The sequence below is a fragment of the Cyclopterus lumpus genome, chromosome 4 (assembly GCF_009769545.1).
Source record: "Cyclopterus lumpus isolate fCycLum1 chromosome 4, fCycLum1.pri, whole genome shotgun sequence".
NCBI lineage: Eukaryota > Metazoa > Chordata > Actinopteri > Perciformes > Cyclopteridae > Cyclopterus > Cyclopterus lumpus.
Genome location: NC_046969.1, coordinates 10,307,289 through 10,333,275, shown reverse-complemented (window position 1 = coordinate 10,333,275; position 25,987 = coordinate 10,307,289). Strand labels below are relative to the sequence as shown.

At 40.1% G+C, this 25,987-nt stretch overlaps 1 protein-coding gene across 1 annotated transcript in view; it reads left to right on the top strand.

Moving 5' to 3' along the window:
- Window positions 1-25,987, top strand: part of LOC117729368 (contactin-associated protein-like 4) — a 79,917-nt gene that overhangs the window by 30,024 nt on the left and 23,906 nt on the right. Inside the window, 11 exon segments of the mRNA XM_034530373.1 lie at window positions 7,361-7,536; window positions 7,857-8,003; window positions 9,161-9,379; window positions 9,381-9,429; window positions 10,488-10,637; window positions 12,383-12,554; window positions 17,115-17,221; window positions 21,276-21,395; window positions 21,517-21,717; window positions 22,947-23,109; window positions 25,070-25,197. Coding sequence (XP_034386264.1) covers window positions 7,361-7,536; window positions 7,857-8,003; window positions 9,161-9,379; window positions 9,381-9,429; window positions 10,488-10,637; window positions 12,383-12,554; window positions 17,115-17,221; window positions 21,276-21,395; window positions 21,517-21,717; window positions 22,947-23,109; window positions 25,070-25,197 — 1,632 coding nt within the window.

The window sequence follows — 25,987 nt, the reverse complement described above, 5'->3', positions numbered from 1 at the left end:
GTGGAACAGATTTGCAAGGAATGTGAGACCTGCCAGTTAGATAAAAAGATGCCACGCCAGGTTCCACTACACCCCTGGGAGTTCCCGGGTGAGTCCTGGAAGAGACTACATATAGACTTTACTGGACCGTTCCTTGCCCTCGATGGACTGGCGGCCTGTCCAGGGTGTCCCCTGCCTTCGCCCTATGTCAGCTGGGATAGGCTCCAGCGCTCCCGCGACCCTAATGAGGATAAGCGGTATTGAAAATGGATGGATGGATGGATGGACCGTTCCTGAACTAGGACATCCAGCAACAACTGGTCTGGCAGAGAGATATGTTTAGACATTCGAGGCAGGTATGAAACAGCTTGCTCATACTTCACTGATCATTGAGGACAATATATCACTGTTCCTGCTGCAATATCAGACTACGTCTAACTGCACTACTGGACAGTCCCCGGCTGACCTGTTCCTTCACAGATATATCCGTACAAGGTTGGATTTCCTAAAGCCTTGTACCAAGGAAACGGTACATAAGAAACAGTACCAGCAAAAAGAACACCATGACCGCACTGCTGCAGACCGGTTCTTTGATGTGAACGATGCCGTTTATCTGCACAGCACTGTGACGGGGAGTCACAAGTGGATTCCAGGGTTGATTGTGAGACAGACAGGCCCTGTTTTGTATGAAGTCAGAGAGCGGGACACCGACACAGTACACAGACGTCATGAAGAACAGCTGCGAGCTTGTGCCATTGCTGAATCTGATAGAGATGTCACTGAATCACAGGCTGAACTTGGTGATGGTGAAGACTGCAGCAGTTCTCAGGAAGTTGTCGACGCTAACTTGCAGACACCCGAGCTTCTGGAGACAGAACCAGTGGCTCTGAGGCGCTCAAACCGACTGACTAAACTGCCAAAGCGATATATGCCATAAGACTATATATCCGACAGCGGACTGTATCCTTTAGCTTTTACTTACTTGGACAGACAACCTGAACATGCATACCTTGTTCATAAGGGTATGTCGGAAGATGTCAAATATTGTGTTTAACTTAGGCCATATGTTGTTTTTGTTTTTGTTAAAGTATCAGGAAACTGTTGTTCAGTTAAGAATGTTTACGTTGTTGTTCTCAGTTAAAAGGGGGAATGATGTGGTATATTGATCACATTTAGTAACTGTAGCATGTGCAGTACAAACTTAGGGTTTTGTCATGGCCGAATAAAGCAACTAACACTACCTGTGTGTCCACTCGTAATACACTACAACGTCAATGCCCGGCTTTGGGTTAACGGTTTATAACAATATTTACAGGAAAAGCAGGAATTTTCTTTTGCCCTTAATTATGTTAACTTTGTATAAGATTGGTTCACATGTTTTCAAGTCTGACACACAATTTAGACTGTATATAAGAAGTGGACCTAGTCCTCATGACTTCCCCTATTGGTTTCGGTACTACGGTTTTTAAGCCTTGAGTTCGTCATTTTGTCCGTCGTCATCTTGGTTTTCTGCAACCAGAACTAATATGAGACCATGGAGTTACGTCCAACCGAACGCAGAATTTTAGGCAAGCAAAATGTTAGTTAACTTTCATGAACTTAAAACACACTGTAAAAGGGTTGAAGTTGGAAGACAAAAATATTGCTAACTCCCAGACCAGACGACCCTGTGGTAATGACCTGTCAATCACAAGGTAGCCACATCAGAAGACCCGGTAGATGTATGATAGCACAATCTGTTAAACTCTGCATGGGACTAATGATAGGTCAAACATCTTCAACAACATTTAAAGAGGCTTTAGAATGCCCTCCAAACTTTTGGCTCATTTCAGCATGTGGAAAGCTTTTTAAAATTGTGTGCTGTGGCAAGGAATTTATCGCTATATGCTGTCTTCATATGACATGTGAAGACATCATATTGACATCTATCTCAATGTCTGATTAAGGCACGTTTAAAGCAAGCTATGTAGCTGCTTCCTTTCGAGTTTTATACATTTTTTTGTGTGATTTGGCTGTCATTTTATGGCTTTTTAGATAACTAACTTAAGATTTGACAGGAAATGGGAAATTACATGAAATGGTGGTCCCTTTAGGGGACAGGATGTTAGTGGTCAGTGACTTAGTTCGCAATGTTCATTTTAGCATGGAATGCAGTTGGAATAATTGTCTGCAGTGGAAAGGTCGATCCACTTAGATTACAGTAATAATGACATTTCAAAGTTGTTGTTGTATATATTCAAGATGACATCTTTCATTCAGTACAATAGATTAGATTTACTTTATTGTCCACCTCAGTGGACATTTATCTTTGGCTTCTCTGTGGGGAAAATGCTTTGAATTTGTGTCACGTACAGGCTCCCTGAGCCAATTCTTTATGCCCTTTTGATACAACAGTAACATGTCAGCAACCAACTCAAGATTTACTACGTTTTTACCTAAACGGAAGTATGAAGAGGGACAATTGTAGGACCGTTAACAAGTTTCCTTTTTGAAATATATTGAACGAGTTCATTTGCAGTTGATCCCCAGAGTTTCCCGCTGTGGCTGTTGGACCCGCCTGCATTCCATCAGCGTTGCAGGTCACACTGCATTTTAACATCTGTTAAAACTAAAAGCAGTCGTTGCAATGACATGTCATGCTTACTTATCTGACTGCTGCTCTATCCCTTCATGGTGTTGTTTCTCAAACAATCACATATATATATCGCTACATAATGCTCTGCAGTGGTTGATTGAATAATTATTGTGCGATGCCTTATTTACTGGAGAGACATGCTGGATTGTACATGTGTCACCAGTAGTGTCACCTATCTGCAATAACAATATGTCTGACATCAGTTTTCTGAACAATGCCGGTCACATCTCTCTGCTGGACCTGAAGTGATAGTTAACAAACTGCTCAAACAACTCAGCGGAGCCGGGAACCAATCTAAACAGTGTTCATTTTTTGTATTAGCGCAGCGATTATATTGAGCTATGGTAAGCCAGTGATATAATCAATACTGAAATAGAAAAAAGAATCTATCACAGCATTGTCTTTGCATGCTTCACTTTCTGGCTCTTGTTGTTTTCATGTCTGCCTGGCTGCCCCCTTTCTTTTTCAGTTTTTACTGGGTTTCCTCACTCTCTATTGTTATTTATTACAGCCTTTCTCATATGTGGCCCAAATTCTGCCCATGCTATATTTTTTTCATAAATGTTTATTTGCCTTTTTCAATTGCATGCTCTTTGTCTTTCTCTCCTTTCTCTCTTTCACAAATCCCCTCCCTCCCTCACACTCTCCCTGGAGTTTGCAGACTGCAGACAGTGTAATTTAGATCAATTGCTTGGAGCTCCCCCACAGTCAGCTCTTGGCTCAAGAGAAGAGAAGAGACGCTTAAACTAGGGTTGCAAAGATAAAACCTGAAGATTTGCCCATAGCTCCAGAGTGTGGGCTATTCTCTGGGGCTCTTCATTCTTTATCTCTTCCATTTGGCAGCCGGATCATGTCGGTCCTGGGCCTCTCTTTGTGATGCATGTCGTATTATGAGATTAACAAGCTGTCTGAGACACAGAATAGCTAAAGATGGCTAATGATGGCTAGGATTGAGCATCAGGGATATGGGTAGCTTATAAACACAAACATAAAGAGCTCGGCTAGAGCAGATGTGCTTTTGTCAAACACTGTGTAACCCTATTAGCATAAATGATAGATGATAAAAACAGTAAAACAGACATACAATATATGTCTGTCTTACTGTTATGCAGTATAACAAACAGATGAATACAACAGTGTGATATAAGGCCCTCTCTCTCTTGCCTGTGGCTGTCCAAGCAATCGGAATAAATTGGTTGGCTCATTACAATTTATGTCTGCGATACAAAACCATCTCATATCTTTTCTCCTTTACATTGATCAAAATGTCAGTTTGCTCTAATGTAACAAACTGCTTCATAATTCAGTTCACTTCTGAACTGTCATACAGGGAAGCTGTAGTCCACAACAGTAAATACACCAAGGGCCGGTGTGTCCTGCTCCAGTGCATTCTGGATGAGTAGTTCTAAGTATCGCTGACTAAATTAGGATGGCATCAGAGAGGCGTGCAGGCCGAGTTGCATGCTAAGCGAAAGCCTGTCTTTTCTCTGTATCAGGACATGTTGTTGTTGGTTTCAGGATGCTGGCTGTGTTATGGTGCAAAAAGCCCTGAATAATTCAGATTTTACAGTTATGAAAGAGCATCATGGTCACATATATTTCCACTAATCGCTTTAGATGAATCTCTATCTACAAAGTGTTCCAGTTGAGGAAATATAAGGCAATGAATCGTGGGGATTACCGTTGCATCGGCTTGCTCTTTTTTAATAGTGATATACAGTGAGCCTTCAGGAGTTTCTGTTGTTAACAGCCTCATACGAGTTTCAGGAAGCAGTTTCTGTATTTTCAGAGGAGCCTGAAATTGCTAAAATAGCCATGGGACTCTTACTGTAACACACTCCCCTGTTGTGTATAATAAGTTGTTTACTGTTGATTTATTCTGTGTGCAGCAGCAATACGGTTTGTATCTCAAAATCAAGATAATCTACACACACAGCTACATAGTCAGTGAAATGTAAATGATTTGCCTCTGAAGATGGTGGGGAAAAGAAAGACATTTTGTCTTGACATTTTTGAAAAGCATCATGTTGGGACATGCTTTTAGTTTTGATAATGGATCGTAGAGAGGTGACAGACAATAAGGGAAGAGAAGAGGGATGACATGCAACAAAGGTCCAGGGACGTTGTGATTTCATGGTCAGTGTTTTAAACTCTAAGTCGACAAATTCTACACCGACTGAATAGTGCCTTATTTTAATTGTTTTACATAATTCACTTAATATGAAACAAACTGAAATTAAAACCAGAGACCATCTTACGATGGAATCACACCAGTCACAATGGAAACCCATTTTGATCTCAACTATACACATGGACAATTGTGTGGTTGCATCTTGTACGGTTGTGAAGCTGTAGCAGTGACTAAATATGCCCACAGACAGACAGACAGACAGACAGATGGACTGTCTGAATCTTTATGTGTTTTATACATGTTATCAAGTGTTACATTATATAAACAAGTTGTACATGTGTTCATGTATTATTTACCCCACTCTGTATAAAATGTAAAAATATAAAAATGAGTTTGCTGTCTATAATCAAAACAGCATGCCAATGAAGCCCATATGAATTGAACTGAAGAGACCTGACACAGAAGTGACGTTCCTCCCATGAATTTAACTGTGCCGTCTCCTTTGCCCACCAGTTTGTTTTATGATGATACATTCAATTCCTAACTGTGACTAAAGCTGAGAATTGGTTTAGAGAAATAACATTATTTTCATAGTCTAGCTGTATTTCAAATAATGGCACCACTTGACGCTGAAATGCTGAAACAATTATGACAGTCACTCCTGATAAGACCTGTCATTGTTGGCCTTCATAAACAGATTTGGAGCTTGAGCAAAGAGCCCTAATGGAGTAGCAGACATAATATGATGAGGTGATATTGCCTCAGGGAGCTGTCTGGAACACTAGACTCCTGCAAAGTGGAAAGTAGTGTTCAGCGTAGACTTCAGGTTTAAGACCAGAACATTCAAAATTAGCCTAAATCAAGCAGTTGTGCTCCTTTTACTTGGACAAATAAGACAACGGCAAGTTTAGGTGCTCTCAGACTGAACCTCCCCCCTCACAGCATCCTCACAGGCGTGAAGGTGAGGAGAGAAAGGGAGAGGAGAATTAACACTGGAAGGAGGAGGGAGTTTCATGAATAAAAGTGTTTCTATAATTGTTTTACCTCAGACTTCTTGTATGTATCACCATATCTCTATTTTCACTAATTAAAGTTGTAACACAATGTGTCACCTCATCAAATGGCATTGAAGAAATAGTTAGACATTTGGGAAATGCTGTTATCAGCTCTCATGACTGTGCATGAAGTTGAGGAACTGGATCCAGGTTTATCTTAGCTTAGATAAAGACTGGAGGCAGACAATAAACATGGTTCCATCTAAAGTTCCCTGCTGCCTCAAAAGTGTGAGTTTCTTAAACTTAACATGAATTGTTTGTTCAAAGCGGGCTTATGACTTGTGAACATGTAAAACTTGTTGAATTAAGCAACAAAAACCCATCCATGCCTTTTATTAGACGCTTCGACAAAATTGTCTTGGAGTGTGATGATGTAGTTTAAAGACGGGTAAAAACCATAGGAGGCGGGTCACACAAAACAAGGACGCGGTGTTTCGAGACCAGTGTTTGTGTCTGAAAGTGTTGAGTTATTTTGAAGTTATGTGTTTTCTGTTCTTATGCTAAGTTGTTTACTTAGTTGATTTACTTATTTTCAAACCCAACCATGATGTCTTTCCTAAACATAACTAAGTGGTTTGGTTAAACCTAAGGCTAAAACTTACGTGCTTTAGTTTGAATTCACAACGTTAACTACGTGTTTACTGCGAACGCCATCGTTTGACGAGCTCATTGCGTTACAAAGTGACTCCAAGGGCCCTGACCAAGCTTCAGTTTGATTTGAAACTAAGCTGTTGAGGTTGCAACGACCCCTGAAACTGCAATGCTGAAAACAAAGCAGACCAACACAAAGAGGTCCAAATGGTACACATGTATGTACCAATGAAAGAAAATGAATGTAAGCTGCCATTAGTTTCAAATTGACTACCAGCCTTCAAACAAGGTAACCATACCATTGGTACATAGAAGTAAAAGGCATTACTTTTTTCAATATCAATCTATCCATCTCTCCATCCCCTTTAAAGAAAATGTCCTTCATAATTAATGACTTGGTGTATCCTGCTCCTTCTGTTGTAGCTCCTTCTGTCAGCAGAAACCTTTTTTTCCTCTAAAAACGAGAGGGGATGGAGAAATGGATCCACCAATGTGGACCTGCTGGTGTTGGGTCTGTCATTAATTATGTCCTGCTGTCATTTTGCAGTCTCATCGTGTATCGTGCTTCTTCCTCCTCCCCGCCGGCATACAGATATGTGTGCTCTCTAATGAGAGAGGGTGACCTCAGTGACCTCACCTCCCTGTTTGAAACAAAGATGGGAATATTCAACTGAAGCTGCAATGTTTTCATGACTTTTTGTTGAAGAACATGAACCTTCATTTAGATTTTCATAAATTGCCAGGAATAGGAAGCATTTGAAAATGTTTCCTTCAAGCACGTCTGTCCAGGTTAAAAATACATTAGAAGGACACAGAATGCTAACTGCAAAGTTTTGTTTAGGGTTGTACACCTCAGGAAAAGAAATCCCATTTCTTCAGCAGGAATTGCACATTCGAGGATTTCTGCAATAGCTGAAGACATTGCTAAGCCACCATCGATTGTTTTTCACATCCTCATCTTCCCTGCAGGTGTGAGTTCATCCTCCGGTGGACAGCTTCTTGTTTCTGTGGGTAGTCTGCTGGATGACCAGCACTGGCACAATGTAAAGCTGGAGAGGCTCAGCACTCACCTGAACCTCACCGTGGATAAGAATACTCATCAAGTCCACATACCAGTTGAGCTCAGCCACTGGGAGGTTCACCAGGTGAGAGAAGCTTTTCAGCACACACAAGCACATGTTTTAAAGTGGTACTCTGTTTAGAATGTATGGTGTGTACCAAACTCATGTCCACTTAAAGTGGGCAACAAAAAGTTTGTAGTGTCCTTTATGCAATATGGACGTTCTGGTCAGCTTGAGTTCAGGTTGGTTGCAATACTGAGCATACTAGAGCATATGAGTTTATGAATAAAGAGAATATTTCTATGAATATATTTCCAGTGTCAAAACTTCAGGCAACCTTTTAATCCTGCAGGTGGTGATGGTTATTATATATGTGTTTGTGTGTGTGTTGTTTTCTTATGCAGCTAAGTCTGGGAGCTGTCCAGAGCCATGGACTGCAGAAACCCGTTCTCTCCCACAGGAACTTCCATGGCTGCATGGAAAACCTGCTCTACAACGAGCTCAACCTGATACACCTGGCTAAAAAAAACAACCACCAGGCCTCTGTGGTGGTAAAGTCAATGTGTTGCTGCATCTTTGGAACTAGTTTCATTCTATAAAGAAGTAGGCCAGTCAGGATCCGTGTTGTTGGATAAACATTGTGTTGCAGCAGGTTGTGCATTCATAGGGCTCCGCCCACTGTACCAGTTAGGGGCGGAGCCTGTATGACTCTACCGAGGGTCGCTCCAATGCCTGCTCGCTGAAAGAATGTGTAGGATGGCAGACAGCGATGGTGCTGCTTATAGATATACTCTGCAAATTTGTGCTCAGTATTACCAATAGTCTAGTAGAGGGGCTCTGTCCGTGCTAATAGAACTAGGGTACAATATTGTAACTTGTTATATTACCCATGTCTTTTCTGCATCAATGTCATTACTATGCTTATGGTCGCTACACTTATTATTGTTTTCATTATTTGTATCATCGCTTCATTTTTACAACCACCATCATCATCACTAGCATCCTCATAATCTCCTTCATTATCATCGGCCAATGTCATCACTGTGCACTTGTTTAAGTTACAAAGACCAACGCGGACCAACTTGAGGACTTAGTAACATAAATCAGGGAGGAAAGGAGGGAGAAGAATGAAAATGAGGAGAAGGAGGAGAGAAGGAAACGGGGAGGAAAGTGAGAAACTGGCACCTTTTAATGTATAATAAACATCACACATAGGTGTGTTTCATATGAGTTTATAATAACAATGGGAATCAATCTAAAATGTCTGGCTCACATTGTGCTGTATAGGAGATTTCCCTCAATACATTATCCTAACCATATCATATCCATTTTGCTGAGTGTCTTTAATTCCGTCAATAGGTTATTTTTTTTTTTGTAATGTGAATATTAAATCATGCTAATGCCTCGGATGCCTCTGCCTTTACATTGTTCTCAATGTCATGTAGGGATTAGCAGATCAAATAGTGTAAGTGAGGGGCAAACACTGTGTGACCCTGATGCAACCGGTTTTCTAGCTTATTTTAACAGCTCAGCTAATATCAATATGGTAATAAAGATGTCCTTTTCAGTTTCCTTTTTTTCACAGAGCTGCTGATGAGACTTCGGGATATGGAGTCAAACCTAGTCATCCTCTGCCAACTAATGAATATTAATGTTATTATCTCTTTCATAATAATTCTCTCCATCCCTTCCTTCCTCTCTTTCTCAGGGCAATGTGACCTTTTCTTGTGCTGAGCAAGTTTCAGTTGCTGTGACGTTTACTGACTCCCAGAGCTTCCTGCAGTTGCCAGGATTGACATCTTGGTCATCAGGTGTTGTCTCTGTGGAGCTGCAGTTTCGCACGTGGAACAAGGCTGGGCTTCTCTTGACCTTTGACCTCTTACAGCAGGAGGGCACAGTCTGGCTGTACCTGAGTGAGGGAAGACTCCCGCCTACAGATTAATAAAGCTGGCAGGGCCCAGCTGGAGTTGAGTGCAGGTTGGTCCAAGCAGGATTTTGCTGAGTTACACCTACAGAGAGGTATGTTACCCATGTTGTTCAGTTTTTTTAACAGAGATGACATAACAAGTTCTCATAGCTCAGATTCATGCTACAGCTTCTTGCATATTAAACACTACATAGTCTCAAGGTTTGAATTGCATGTCACAGTCTTCCTCGTGGATAGTTAGCTCAGTCATGACTGCAGTATTGAATATGACATATGATACTATTAGGAAAAGTCGGAACCCCTCGTCAAACTTCGTCTGCAGTGGAAGACCATGAGATGTTGTTGGAAGCTCCAGTATAAACTGATAAATATAGATTTTTTTCTTCTGACTCATTAAACCTATGAAATGTCATATTTCTCCAGACTTGGCTACTCATTATTTCAGTAATTTAAGTAACGCACTCCAACTTAACTTACGACATACTTAAAGGAGCTGTATTTCACATTTTCTACATTAAAATAGCAGCAAACAACAATGGTCTATGTAAATAAATAGTGGAATTAATGTCTCCCTGAACAGATAGTTAAGTTGCTCTCCCTCTGTGTGTGTGTTGTTGTTATATAGCTTCTCCTTGCTATTTTGGCCATGTGGTGCTTTTAGTGCATGTTAGTGCATGTGAGCGTGCCACACTGGTAAGCTCATGGGCGCTGCTCAGCACTGCTGTCATACAGCAAGTTACAGCTGATAATGCCGTCCCAACTGGTAGCGACATCGTGGAAGCGTAGCACCTACCCTCCGGTTTGCACTCTCAGCCATAGTGTCCCATTGTTAGCACTGATAGCACCCCTAGCAATGTGTCGCCGGCTTGCTGTCAACATGTAGAGAGCTGTTGAGAGTCAAGCAAAATGCTCCCCATCTTGGTAAACAGATCCATAACACCTTCATCAAGTTTGAGGAACTAGTCACGTTCCTGACTTACTGGAAAACACAGATAGCAAAACAAAATCTAAAAAATCCCTTGTACGTGAAGGTCATAATGAAAATGGAAACTAGCCCAAACAAGTAATTTATGTTGCATGTTTGTTTGTGTCTCTGTGTCTCTTAAAGGCTCAGGTCTGAATGATGGTCAGTGGCATCATGTGGAGCTGAACTCCAGACAAGATCATCTGAGCATCACCGTGGACAAAGACAAAGGAGCCACAGCTCACACCAGCATCCCTCTTCCTCTCACCACAGACAGTCCACTCTTCTTCGGTGGTAAGAAGACATGAAATAAAACATGCATCATGTGTAGAAAAAAAAACATAGTTACCTGATTGCAGGCACATCTGAGGAGAGCTGCCAGGAGGGGTGTATCTTTTAAACTGAGAACCTTTTCTTGTCAAATATTTTAAAGTGTACGTCACATAGACTTCAGATGTGAAAACTTCTGACATGGACATTTACAACTGGTTAAATTCACAGAGGTAACCGGGTAATAATTATCATCATGCCACCCAGAGAGGAATTAAGTCATAAAGTTGTCTCGTCTTTCCCTCCTCCTCCTCCTCCTCCTCCTCCTCCTCCTCCTCTGTCCTCTCTCTTTGCTTTGCCTTCCTTCACATGCTGGTTCTCCTCTCCTTTTTTCCTTTCTTCTTTCCTCTTTCAGTTCCCTTTTTGCTCTTCTTTCCTCTATGCATACCCGTCCCTCCAATCACCTTCCTTTTTTAATTTACCTCAAATTTGCTTGTTATTCCTCCCCCACCGCTCATGTCTCTACAGTGTGTGTATTTCCTATCCCTCATTCGTCCACAACCATTCTTGCACAACCCAAATAAAAACATATGCCTGCAGATGTAAACATTAACCCACTACAAATTGTCTATTAATGATATTGTGGACTTAAACACCCTTTTCACCAACCACAATACCACATGACAGTCCAACTGTAACATTGAGTACAGTGAGTTTGACAGTGGTGATGTAATTTGTAATCCCCAAAGTGAAACGCTGCATATTGAAAACTTTCTCCACGAGTCATTATCACTACCATGAAAGAAAACGGCTCCAACAAAATCTTCTTTTGAAGCTCCTAAATTCAAAGTGACAATAAACAGTGACTCATCCTTCCTCCCTCCTCTGCTGGAAGGTGTCGAATGGTGGGCTCTGCTAATGGTATGACTATAATTAGAGCGACGTAGAGCCCGGAGGAGGAACGCTGTATTGTGCAACAGTTTGCCGCCATCCAGGATCAACCTCAAGCATGAATCATGAGCTCAATCACATAATTTGGAGAAAGAGTTGTTTTTATATGACAGACACCTCCGGTCTGCCTTCAGTAAGGGCTTAGATGAGGGTAAACAGAGACCCAGTAATCAGTCTCATCAGATACACAGATAACGAGGTGGAGAACAAAACCCTTTGTCTATTCTGCAGCGATGTTTGAGTAATTAGGTACACATTGAATCTGAAAATGACACTAAGTAGGAAGGTCCAGTTTTTGTACTGGAGTGGAAACAAATAGGAGGTAGTTGCAGTAGTGGAATATATACTCAGAGGTATAAACACCACAGTGTAGAGAAATACTAATTAATTCACAACTTTACTTAAGTTAGAGTACACAAGTGTAAAATACACTTAAAATACCCAAAGTAAAAGTATTCGTTATGCAGAATGGATCATTTCAGAATAATGTATATTGTAATATTGGATTGATGCAGTAATGTGTACACCACTTTAATGTTGCAGCTGGTAAAGATGGAACAATACTTTACTACTTTATACACTGCTAGCTGGTGTGTTTTAACCCCTCTGTAGAATATGACAGTAAACCTTGTAACAAAGATGGCATCCGTAACTTCCCACATGAAAGGATGAAGATAGACATATACTGACACTGTTGTTTTTCAAGTAAAATGTATTTAATCCATGTTTATGGATGGTTCGACCAAGAAAACAACATATAAACAAAGACAAAGTTACAGATCAATCAGTGATATAGTGTCATGTGTTTTCCTCCCTAGGATGCCCTGTTCAGGAGAGCAGTCAGGAGTGCAAGAACCCCTTCGAAGTGTTTCAGGGCTGTATGCGTCTCTTAACTGTGGATAACCAACCGGTTGACCTGATTAAGGTACAACAAAGGCTCCTGGGAAACTACAGCCACTTGCAGATTGATATGTGTGGCATCATCGACAGGTTAGTCTCACTATCTGAATTTATTTCTACTGCTGTCTACGTGCACTCTATGTGTGTGTGTGTGTGTGTATGTGTGTGTGTGTGTGTGTGTGTGCGTGCGTGCATGCGTGCGTGTGTGTGTTGGGCTGATTGCCGTCATTGACTTTCCTTAAGATGTTTCCTTGCTTTGTGTGTTGATTGTTGGTTACAAGTGGTTTCCACAGTCAATTTGGTATTCATCAAAACAGTGACAAGAATAAGCACTCAGTGTGTGATTTATTTGCATTTTGGACCGAATGTTTGAAAATCATCTTATGAATGCCCAGAGCTGGTCTTTCCTTTACCATACTCAATTAGATACACAGGTGGAACATTTAGTATTTTATTAGCTGCTGTCCCCTTTAAAGACAGTTGAGAACACAAGTATAGCTATAAAAGCAGGAAGCTGTAAACATTCTCAAGGTGCTTTTATTGACAATACAAAAGAAATTACAGTCAACAAGGCTACTTAACTGGACTTGTCAATTGTCAATCTATGACTCAAGAATAAACGACAAGGAAATTATAATTTAAAGCACATTAGCTCAGTTATGTATCGCCTATGATAGCTTATGTTTCTCCACCACATGACTCCATTGAACTCCAATGTCACAATACCTACAATATATTTTATATTCTCTCTCTCTATATATATATATATAGAGCGAGTTGCACTGTGTTATACATACGGAAAGTAATTTTCATACATTGTTTGAACAAGCACGTTGTTTGAAGCATACCGACACCTTCAGGACACACTTGCTGTCCAAGGCTATGCAATCTCTGAATTTAGTACTCCCTGCTGCAGACCGCTCTCCTCACTGTATGAGCATGTGTTTTGAAGCAAGATCGATGGAGCTGTCAGAAGGCAATAATTCTGACCTCTTTGCTTCTGTCAGGTTCCTAATAATACACCTTGTCAAAACACTCACACAAAAAAAGAAACACGGGTCACCAAGAGGTCCAGTCTCCTTGTTTTGTTTAATTGTCTGTCTGTCAGCTATAGTGACTTTATGACTGTCTTCACATCATACCAATAACACTCCTGTGTCATTCCCAAAGTCTCCCCTGTGTATGTGTGTGTGTGTGTGTGTGTGTGCGTGTGCGTGTGTGTGAGTGTGTGTGTGTGTGTGTGTGTGTGTGTGTGTGTGTGTGTGTGTGTGTGAGACAAAGATGTGGCAGATAATCCGGGACCAGGTGCAGAAAGGATTTACAGTATAGATTTAGTGTGACAGGTTACATCACAGTTCACTTGATACAGGCTTGTGTTTCTGAACCGCTGTAATTTTCTCTGTGTTCATATTGGATTATTAGATTAGATTAGATATACTTTATTCATCCCAGGGTGAAGTTTCTTTGTTTACAATATATACAATACAATATAATTAAATTAAATTAAATAGCAGGACATATTACATTTAAGAATTTAAATAATAAAGGAAATGAAAAAAAAAGAAAAAGAATTGCAAAGTGTATATAAAGTATATAAAGTGAAGCGGTGAAGGGTTATTGATGTTGTTCAATTTGAGGATCTGGCCAGAGGTGACAACTGGATTGCGAAACAATGAAACTCCACCGATGCTGCAGGATAGAGTTTCCTACTGAGTTGCTCAGCTTACAATTATTTTACAAAAGAAATTGGTTTTAATAGTTTAATGAAAATGTTGACGATGAGCTTAGAATGAAAGTGAATGTAGAAGAAAATTAATGCTTTTTAATATAAACCAGGGTAGATATTTTGTATTGTATGTACAGTTGGAGAAGTTTATTATGGGAACGATCCGTTGACATGCTTGGAAATACACTTATTTGTTTTCTTAAACAACATTTTTATTTTATTTAACCTTTATTTAGCCAGGCGAAACAGATTAAGAACAAATTCTTATTTTCAACTGTGGCCTGACAAGAGGCGAAAACCTCTTGTCAGGCCACAGTTGAACTTTGACTTCAACCTATACATTAACAATCCGGATGGAAATAAGATCATGAAATCAAGTGAGAGAACAGGACATTAATCATAAAATATTCAGGATCAGGCAGGAAGTGGAAGAAATAAATGTATTGGACATACAAACACATTTTTGTTTGCCTCTTGATTTTTATATGACAGTAAGAAAGCAGTGTATCCTTTGCTGTTGACTGTCATGTTTCCAACCAGCAGCGTTTTTAAAAACTCTGGTTTGAGCACAGCCTTTCTTTCCGTGTCTTCCTGGCTACAGCCACCTGACCTCATTTCCTCAGGTTCACTGTCCAATACAGTTGATATCAAATCACTGCCTCCATCTTGCTGTTGCTAACCTTCCTTCAGCCCTCTGACTCACCTCTTCCTCCTCAACCTCTCCATCCTCACCATCCATGCTTCCTAATTCCTGACCCTACGTCCTTTCCTTTATCCTTTCACATACCTACCTTTGCTTGTTAAGGTAATGGTTGGAGATAGGAATGGAGTTAAGATGGTAAATGTTAGTGGGTGTCGAGATATTGACGAGCGCCTGGCTGAGCGCCACTGTGTTGGATTTTTCTCAGGGGAACAAGACTGATGTTCGTGCTTATGCAACTATAAGTAAGTAGGCCTAAGTACTGGAGTTTCTGGGTAGGTGTTAAGGAAAGGGTGCCAACTGGGGTCTCGATAGTTCTGCTGGGGAACTTAAATACTCATGTGAGTAACAATGAAGAAACCTGGAGGGGGGCGATTGGGAGGAGCAGCTTGCCTCATCTGAACCCATGTGGTGCTTTGTTGTTGGACTTTAGTGCTAGTCATGGATTGGCCATAACAAACACCATGTTCGATTGCCGGGTGATTCATAATGGTACCAGAACACCCTATGCCAGAGATTAGTAATCAACATTGTGGTCATATCATCAGATCTGCAGCCATATGACTTGGACACTCGAGTGAAGAAAGGAGCAGAACTGACAACTGATCACCACCTAGTGGCGAGTTGGATTACAGTAGAAGTCTGCAGGATAGGTAAACCCAAGCATGTTGTGGGGGTGAACTGGGAAGGTGTGGCTGAGGCCTCTGTCTGTGAGGTCTTCAAGTGAAGACACAGGTGCCTCCCGGGGGAGACCGGCACATGGACTCTGAGTGGGAACTTGTTCAAAGCCTCCCTTGTGGAAGCGGCTGCTAGGAGTTTTGGTCGGAAAGTCATCTGTGCCTGTTGTGGCGGCAACCTAAGAGGGAGGCCTTTCGGGCTTGGCTGGTCCAGGGGGCTCTGGAAACAGTAGACAGGTACTGGTTCGCCAGAGGAGCCGCAACGGTCGCCAAGGACTATGGAGAAGGACTTTTATTTGTCCTTCAGGAAGTTATGGCAAACCGTTAGATGATTCAGAAAGGGAAAGCAGGGCTTTGCTTTGCTCAGGCTGTGCTTAGCAGGGGAGGAGTATGAGGGCAAATCACTGTCAACATTTTTTGCTCGACTTTTGCTCGTGCGAGAGGGACTTTTGCTCGCGGAGTGACGTAAAAGTGCTCGTCAAAGTAAATTACACGCACGGCTGATTGATTTGCGCGCGCGCGTGGCTCTCCTTTGCGCTCTCAGATTTTGACAGTGATTTGCCTTCATAGAGGAGAACTGCAGACCCAGAACCGGGGATATTGTCAAGCAGAGGAAGGATTACTTTGAGGAAGTCCTGAACCCAACCAACATAGCCTAATGAAGGTTGTGGTCACATTTCTAAACTGTTCTCCACTCTGCTGCTGTCAGTTGTCATTTCTAACTTCCCCATTCACCTCCAGTCCTGCTTCACATCCCATCAACTCCCATCACCTCCACCTCTCTGCCTCTCTGTATCATTATGGCATGTTTTAGAGACTGCACGGGGTAATATTCCTGAACGAACCGTGGGATCCCTGCCCCCTTTAATATACTGTGTCATGATGAGGTCTAATCGACAAGGACTCCTAATTGGAACTAGCGTATTAGTACTCCACTAGAATTAATTAAATTGCACTTGGAACTGTTTTGCAGCTGACTTCTTAATGTTATAGGCCCTTAACAGAAAATTACCTCCCCGCACCTCTAATAGCACCACTTTAAATACAAAAAAGGTTTGATCAGAGGCTGTTGATAAAATGGCCTCTCTGCATTTTAGGAGCAATGGGAAATCAAAGAACAAAACATAGTTCCATGTCTTGAAAAAAACTTTTCTTTTTTTTAAAACTGTAAATAAATAAAAGGTTTCTTTGTTTTCTTGGAGCCGGGGTTGGGTGGGAGTTTAGGAGTTGGGTGTCTACCTGATGCAATGCTAGTTAACAATACCAACAAGGGTAGGTTTTAACTTCAGCTTCCTCTCACAACATGCACCTGTGCTCCACTTGGAAATAAAAACTTTCCATTCATGAAAAAAGATTGAAACTTTTTTTATTTTAAGGCTGCTTTTATTGCGGTCCCTCCCACGCACCTGCTCATGAGAACAGACAGGTGTGCTCAATGCCTCTTGTTCCTTTTCATATAAAAAAAAAATCACATTTTATTTTTAAGTTTGAACAGACACTAAGGATCTCTCTCCCTCTCTGTATCTGTGCCTCTGTCTGTCTCTCAGGTGCTCCCCCAGTCACTGTGAACATGGAGGTAGATGCACTCAGTCGTGGAGCACCTTCCACTGTAACTGCTCCAACAGCGGCTACAGAGGAGCCACCTGCCACAGCTGTAAGCAACCAGCCACAGGGCATCCGCAGGTCTTTGTATATATATATATATAACGATCAGAATGGAAGTTATTCAAGTGTTGAAATGTGGTCAGTACTTTTTAATGACCTTATCATCCGTCATCATTATGCTTTAAGGGTATTAAAAATCCACCAAGTTAATATGATGAACATTTTGGCAAGCAGTTGCCTATTGATCTATTCAGCAGATGTAGAAACTTTAAATAAATAATGTGTATTATAAGACCTTTTTTTCGGCAACCACCATGCATGGTGAATGTTCAATATCCACTCCTGTATAGCTCTGTTGTTGGTCTCCCGGGGGAAAAAACTTTTTGTTTGCTGAATGCTCCGCTATGTTCCCCAGTTAGTCACTAATGTTGTCTGTCTGCTGTTTGGTTTATCAGGCTTTTAATGCCATTTAAGTTATGGGTATTAAACCAAACAATAAAACCAAACAATAAGCTGAAAGACATGAAAACGCGTTACGAAGGAACTGCAAGTCCGGGAATAATTCTCTATGGGTTCATCACTAAAAAACATTTTAAAACGTTTTTCTACCTACCGTAACTATAATGCTAATAATAATAATATACACCCATATACATTAAAACATTCTTTTTTAAACAAGGTGTAAATTCCTTTTAATAACATTGTAAAGGACTGTAAGGAAACAGTTGATTTATTATTATTATTATTATTATTATTATTATTATTATTATTATTATTATAATAAAAGACAATACAAAAAGTCTGAAATAATGAGCATGAGAATACTGCTTTGCAGGAATCTAACCGGGAAGAAATAAATGCATGAACTGATATTTTTAGTTCCTTGCAGATAAAAAATATGTTTTAATTTTGTAAAAAATACGTTTGGACAACCAAATTATTATTTGTATTAATTATTATTACACATGTTTGCTGCTCAAAGCTGGAGTAGGTTGTCAAAGTTAATACCGTGGATGCTGCAAGAGTGAGTCATGTTAGATGAGAGGGGACCAAGATAATAACAAATATAATTCCATGATGTATCTGTGCCTATGATAATAATGCTAATACAAAAAGGTAAAGCAAGCTAAATGAGACACATTTAATTAATTTCTTCATTTTAAATAAAAAGAGCAGCAATGTATGTGTATTATGTATTGTTTATATGGAAGTGTTTTGCTTTGCAGTACATGCTAGACGTTTAATAGATGAGTAACTGGATTTCAAATGCTACATAAATCCAGCCCACGTTGTGTTGAACTTTAATTATGATTTATATAAGAAGGAAAAACACTTGAAATATAATTGCGGATTTGTGTCCATAGATCTAACAAGACAATGTAATTATAGTTGGAAAAATCTAGATGTGTTATAACTTGTCTCTTGTGACTTATACGTGTTAACATACATGCTAATGGTAGTGAAATACTATTGATTTCATGAGCTATTGTTGTGCTTTTATAATACAATACAGTTGAACATATTTCACCCCTTATTACTATTTGAAAGTGTTAAGATTTTTTTGTCTTAGATAACTGAAAAAGCAAAATAGTGTTAATAATTCTCTCTATTAAATCCTTGTGCAATATTTAATATCAAATGTTGGAGAAACTGTGAATGAAGAGAATAGGATTAATACAGTATTCCAGTCATGTTCTCGTTGCTTCCAGAAGTAAGTGCTTACAACAGTGAGACTGCATGTCCCCTCACACTTAATTTACTTTGGGGTTTTTCCCAACCCCCTTGTTTCACAACTTGAATTAGCCGAGTTCAATCGGGAATAGACTAAACAGATCGTTGGTACTTTATTAAACGGAGTGAATTAGATTTTCATTTAATTTGAAAGTCTTAAAAGCTTGGCTTCCTGACATCTACATATGGCATATTATTTGATTTCATAGTTTTACATGTGTGTGCATATTTGTGTGATACTTATATTCGTATGTATGTACTGTATGTATGTGCAACTCTAGCCAAGTCTAAAGGGATGAGGCAGAGGTTCAACAGCCATCCCTCAAACTGTATTAAAAAAGTAAACAGAGAACCACTTAAGCAGTATCTTCTCTTGGAAATCAAACAGAGGTTAAAGCAATTTCCTATATTTGGGAGCATAAACAATTCGATCTTTTTCAGAAATGAGAGATTGCTACCATGTTTTTATTGAAAGGAAAAACTTTTTTGTTTGCCGATCAACAGGCTGATTTGATTGAAGGTGAAAACAAATGGTGTGCCTGAACTGGTCAGTATTGAGATATGACTATTTAAACTAAACTTTAACTGCTGCAGTTTTGCAAAATACACAAAACAATGACTTAAGCATCTCTGAACACATCTGTTGCACATTTTCCTTAATCAGATACAGTGTAAACCAAATTAAATATGCTTTTTTATATAAAATTAGCTTAAACAAGCTTGTGAATAAGTTTGCACCAGATCTAATGTGTTGCTTCTTAACATTATTAGCTTTATTGTTCATCCTTAATAAAGAAATAAAGTCTCACTTTTTCCACTGAGAGGCAACTGAAGAAAGAACATTGGCATCCTGATGTAGATGAACACGTCAAGGACAGAATCAGAGAAAGACCTGTCAACTTCTTGTTACTTGTTAAGTAATTTAATTTTAGAGGTATGTGAGATTTTATGTGAGATAGTTTTTAAAACTGTGGGTTAAAACACTTCCCACACCTTTTTGCATTAATACATAATGCGTTTTTCTTCTTATTCGAACTAGTTCTAAATATTGCTGTCAGAACATTTGAACTAGAATGAAAGACTTCTTGTTAGGCCACAAAAAACTGCAAAAAAATTTAATTCACTCCCTGGCGATGTGAAAATGGAAAGGAGAGAAGATAGAAAGATGAAACCCCCCAAAAAAAGAAGAATGGAAGAAGTTATAGAGAGAAAGATAAGGAGAGAGTGAGGATAGGACCAAGTGGGAGTTATGGAGCAGAAGAGCATGTCAGAAAAGCAAAATGAGTCCTCAGGCAGACTGTTCTTTCTACATAAATGGATTTCAACATGGAGACTGCCTACAGTATTTTTAGGTGATTCAAATTAGAAATGAAAGAGTTTCAGGCTTTGATTACAGCGCCAAACTTTGATTGAATCTTTTTACGCTCCGGTGGTATGATCAGCTCAAGGCTGGATCGCCCTCCACACACACACACGCACACGCACGCACACACACACACACACACACGCACACACACACACACAAACACACGCACACACACGCACACACACGCACAAACACACACACACGCACACGCACACACACACAAACACACGCACACGCACACACACACACACACAAACACACGCACACACACCCTAACCTTTTTTCGAACTATATCATGGATCAGTTTAAAGGGTTTCACTGACATGAAAAGAAGAAAAAACACTCTTGTATACAATGTGTGGTTTTTTGGATGTTTTTTATATTGTAGAATATTGTTTGTGTTTGTGTGTGTGTGCAAACCTCATGTTAGCAGAGGGAATTATATAAATGTTTTTCACTTTTTTTAGTTACATAGTAACATATTTGTATTGTTAATCTTGTTGGCCTTTACTGTCCTACCTCTGGAGCAATTTACTCCTAAAAGGCATTGATTTAGCCACATTGCCTCTTGTTTTGACACTTATGAAGCGGAGTGTTTGTTTAGGCCGAGCACTGAAGTCCCACTCAGCTGCTTTGACTTATTGATGACTCCTCCGGTCAGCTACCAGCTGACTTGTGTTTTATAAACTCTCAGCCTTCACTATCACTCTGCTGATGCCAACACTGATTGAGTTGCTGTTGCATCTCTGGTATTGTTATCTTTATTGGTAGTTCTCCAAGCGGACTCCATATTGCGGCTTGGATTCTTTGAGAACTTTATAACAATTTGCTATATATTATCCATTTATTTTTCACAATGGTCTCTGACTGAATTGCCAGCAATGCAGATGGAAGGGTAGTCTTGAAACTTGCTCTTAGGAGTTGGCCGGGGCAACGTGTCCTCACAAATCTGATTGTAAGAAGATGTATTATTGTTGATATGCTTTTAATTCTTCTTTTTTCACAGCGAGATATGAAAAGTCATGTGAGGCGTACAAACACAAAGGCAACACCTCAGGACATTATCACATAGACGTTGACGGCAGTGGACCAATCAAACCCCAGCTCATCTACTGTAACATGACAGGTAACACACACAGACGCACATCTTCTCTCTTCACACACACACAATATATTAATATGTTTATTAATGTATTTATTTATTTATCTCCGTCTGTCTGTCTGTCTCATCTTTGTGTCTGTCCCAGAGGACATGGCATGGATGGTGATCCAGCACAATAACACACAACTGACAAGAGTACGTTCATCCCCTGAGAGAAACCAAGAGTCCGCCCACTTTGACTACTCTTCTGAAGAGGAGCAGTTAGTGGCCATCATCAGCCAATCAGAGCACTGTGAGCAGGAACTGTCCTACCACTGCAAGAAGTCCCGCCTCCTCAACACACCAGGTAAGCCCACGGATGTGTTCTGTGTATCTAAGTTATTGACGAGATATTTTGGACGACTGTGAGATGTGTATGTTTTATTGTCATTGTTTGTGTTGTTTTGTTGCATTTCTGTGAGTTTGAGTGTGTTTGTGTGTTAAATGGAGGATGTTGGCATGATGGAGTGGTGTTGTTAACATGGGAATGAAAGGTACAAAGGTCTTTGCAAAGCAAGCTTTTCTGTATCTGAGGGATCTATATCTGGTAAAAGAAAGGGGTGGTGTGAATTGCTGATTTAGTTAATTTAGAACCTAATTAAATCAATTACATTTGAAATATCCATTTTCTGCAGCAGTTAAAGGTTTATCTGCACCATACTCTGATTTCTCAAGTAAATCATCAGCTGCTATTGTTTCTGGGTTGTTTTTGTTATTCATTTTTCCAAAGACATTGTGTTTTTTAGTGGGTTCAAAAGAGTGGCATTCTTACTGGTATTTGTTGGTTTTATTGCCAAAAGACTAAAAATTACATATATTTTACTCCTTTACTCATATAAAAGGGAAAGTAGAAATTGAGTTTCAAACTGCACTGAAGAAAGATGCTCTTTTTGTCATCTGTGAACCATCATTGAGTATCCCAGCAAAGCATCAGAATACTTCATAAACTTCATAAAGTTGCTGCCCACTTTCTGTCCAATTTTAGCGGAGAAAACTGCAGTGATGCACGGCTGTAAGAGAGACACGTGTAGTGGTTTGTGTCGAAATCCTCAATGAATAGGTGTTGTGGTGACAGCCAGATGGAAGATGACGAATCAAGGGTGAAGGGGATGGAAATTGACATGAAGACATTTCTATGTCCCGTTTGATCTGCAAGTCGAGTGCTGCATGGCTTCATCAACAAAATGTGTTTTTATGAGAAGGTAGATAAGTGACAATTAAAAGCACTTGTCATTCACACATCAGCTACTGTAGGAGTCATTGTCTTACCTCTTTGTTGATTTTTGTGAAATTCATCTTTCATTAAATTAGCAAAACAGGCACTAATTTGCAATAGCTGCTGTTATGTACGCACATGCGTGCACACACTTGCATAGACAACATTTATAAACTTTTCCAAACACTTGGTGTTTCTTTCTCAGCCCAGAAAAGAAATGCTGGTACAGACGTTTCTGCCAACCACAGATGCCTTGAATGATGATGCCTCTGTGTTCGGTCCGTGCAAGTGACTTAGTACAGTACGTGTGTGTGTTTCAGAGGGTTCTCCATTCACCTGGTGGGTGGGAGGTCCGGGTCCAGGTGAGATCCAGACGTATTGGGGCGGGGCTCTGCCAGGCAGCCGGCAGTGTGCCTGTGGTCTGCAGGACAGCTGTCTGGATTCAAATCACTACTGCAACTGTGATGCTGACTACGACCAATGGTACTGTACCTTCTTGTGTGAGTCATAAAAAAGTGAGGACCTTTTGTCAAAGGACTAAAAAAGTGGTTCGCTTTAGAATCTTACCTTTTTGATTTTCAGTGTTAAGTCAGCATGAATGCATGATAAACTGTTTTACTGAATACAACATGTATAAAACATATAAGGTTTCCTCACCAAATCATGAGGCGATATACACTTCACAGAGTTATTTCCTATATTGGGACTTGATTGTCAAAGTCTTATTAAGTTCAGCCCATGTTTGGGTTAGTTTCACCAGAGACTTAACTGGTAATGTAGAGTAAAGTGTTGATTCTGTTGGGTTTAATACTGATACTTTGGTTTATGACCAAATACTTGCGATACTAATGTCATTCCCATCAGCCCCTTTAATTTGTGCTGCCAGATGTCAGCATGCTAATATGCTAAATTTAGATGGTGAACATAAATAATGCTGACATGCTGGTGTTCAGCAATGATCCCGTTATCATTTTAAGAATGCTGATGTAACGATGATGTAACGAATAACGATGTAACTCAAAGCACCACTGTGTCAAAGCTGGTTAACTGCATTCGTACCACACGTACAATATTATAACTGAAATTGTTTGGATCAACCAACTATAAAAGGACATATTTTAATGTTGAGGACAGATATAAAACAACCTATAAGATGGTCTTTCAAAAGAAACCTACTACTCCTGAGAGTCAATGATTCAGTGGAATCTGCCCTACTGCTCCAATTAAGTTATTAATTAACAATTCAGCGTTTAGCACCACTGCATGCTGCCATACTGGACAGCCATCAGACATCCAAGGTGAATCTCACGATATTTCAGCATACTTCATTATCCACTTAAATCCCTTTATCCATGCTGTACGCAATTCTGTATTTAGGTCACCTTCCCCAATCCTGGAACCAATTTTGCAGTTATACCCATTTCCCCATATTGTAACCAATCTTGCAACTGTCTTCATAGCCAAAGGTCCTTCTCTCTGTTATCTCACTGCCTTAATCTGTGCGACTCCTTATAGACTTTATTCTGCCGTCAATCTCTCATCACGTTTGCCCGGCGCCGTGTGTCCCCCGCAGTCCTAGATCTATTATTTGACAAAATGTTCAGAGCAGCAAGGCAACATCTCCTAGAGGGTGAATAGTGTTGGTGAATGTGCAGATGAATCACTCAGCCTACGTTCATTAGGAAAGCGGTCGCACCAAACAGCTGCTGAGACATGTTGTGTCAAGCTGAAAGGCTCGTCTTGTCTCCATTTGCTTATCTACTTGTGAACAAATGAAGGCATTGGAGAGCTGCGTGTTACAGTGTGTGCCACTCTTTCTGAAACTGTTCAAGTGGGCACACGTTTCACATTGTTTATGTATGATCAATCAACTTTTTATTGTTGATAGCTTTGCAATATTTTGTTCCTCTTTTCCTTGACATCCCCCTCCACCGCTGTCTTCTTCATCTTCTTAACCCACCTCCTCCTCTTATTTTTCTCTTGGATCTTCCCTTTCTCTTTTTATTCCTTTGCTTCTCTCTCTTTCTTCTTCTTATGCGCTACCAACTTCTCCCCTTCTTCCTTCTTTTCATGTTCACCTTCTGCCCATCCACCTTATCTTGTTGTCCTTCTTTTCCCCTTCCTTTCCCACTTTCTTCTTTTGCTTCCTCTCCTCCTCTTTTTATTCTTGTCTTGCCCATCTTCTCCTTCTTCAATCTGTTCATTTCCTCCTTCTTCTTCTTCTTCTTCTTCTTCTTCTTCTTCTCCTTCTTCAATCTGTTCATTTCCTTCTTCTTCTTCTTCTCCTTCAATCTGTTCGTGTCCTTATCCTTCTTTCTTCTTCTTGTAATCCTTCTCCTTCTCCTTCTTCCTCCTCTTGTTTTTCTCTTTTCCGCCTCCTTCTTGTCTTGTCATTTGCCTCCTCTTCGTTTTCCTCGTCCTCCTCATCCTCCTTCTCCGACAGGGCTGATGACTCAGGTCTACTCACCCATAAGGAGAGCCTCCCAATCAGGTCTTTGGTGCTGGGTGACATCCATCGGGCAGGGTCAGAGGCTGCCTACAGGGTGGGACCCCTACGTTGTCATGGAGACAGTAAGTCCATTTCAGTTGCTGCTTATTTAGTTTGACAAGATGTCGGTGCCAATGTTGACACTTTGTTTTTTCTGATATGTATTCTTGCCTATTTGGATGTTATGATATTACACATATTACACGTATTGTTTTTTTAATAGTGTTTTGATGGTATTGGAAATCAATCAATTAATAGGTTTTATTCAACGAGGCCATTCTTCCTCCTATAGAGCGCCATAGTTTGAAGCATTGGGCCACAGACCAATCAGAAGCAAAGCTGGTTATAATGACTGGGTGGTAGTTGTGTTGACTAAACCTTGCCAATTTGTTTACTGTAACCATGTGTGTGTATTGGAGGGGGCGACAAAGCCTTCCTGCACAAACTAGAGATGTGTTTTCTACGTGGCAAAGAAAAACTTAAAACTAACATTGTCCAATGATCGTAATGTTGTGTTGACTAACCTGAAGGTTATATTTTAAAGTAAATACTAATGAATTAATTTACAGTTTGAAACGTATTCCGAGAAAGAAAACCTGCAGTTCTGTTCATACGGCCATTATGTTCAGATTTGTGACATCAAATAACAAAAGAAAGAAATTAATGAATTCATGTTGTCTCGTTTGAGATGTTTTAAAGTTTCACTGATGCAAACACAGTTCTTCATATAATTTCTAACAAATGCTCAGTGTGTAAGCCTTTTTTAAGAAACAAAATTGACACATGCAAAACTGATGCTAGAGGTGCACAAAGAGCGTCACAGTTTGAAGCTCAGAGCTACTGACCAAGCTGTCACCAAGTTGTTGAACTCTT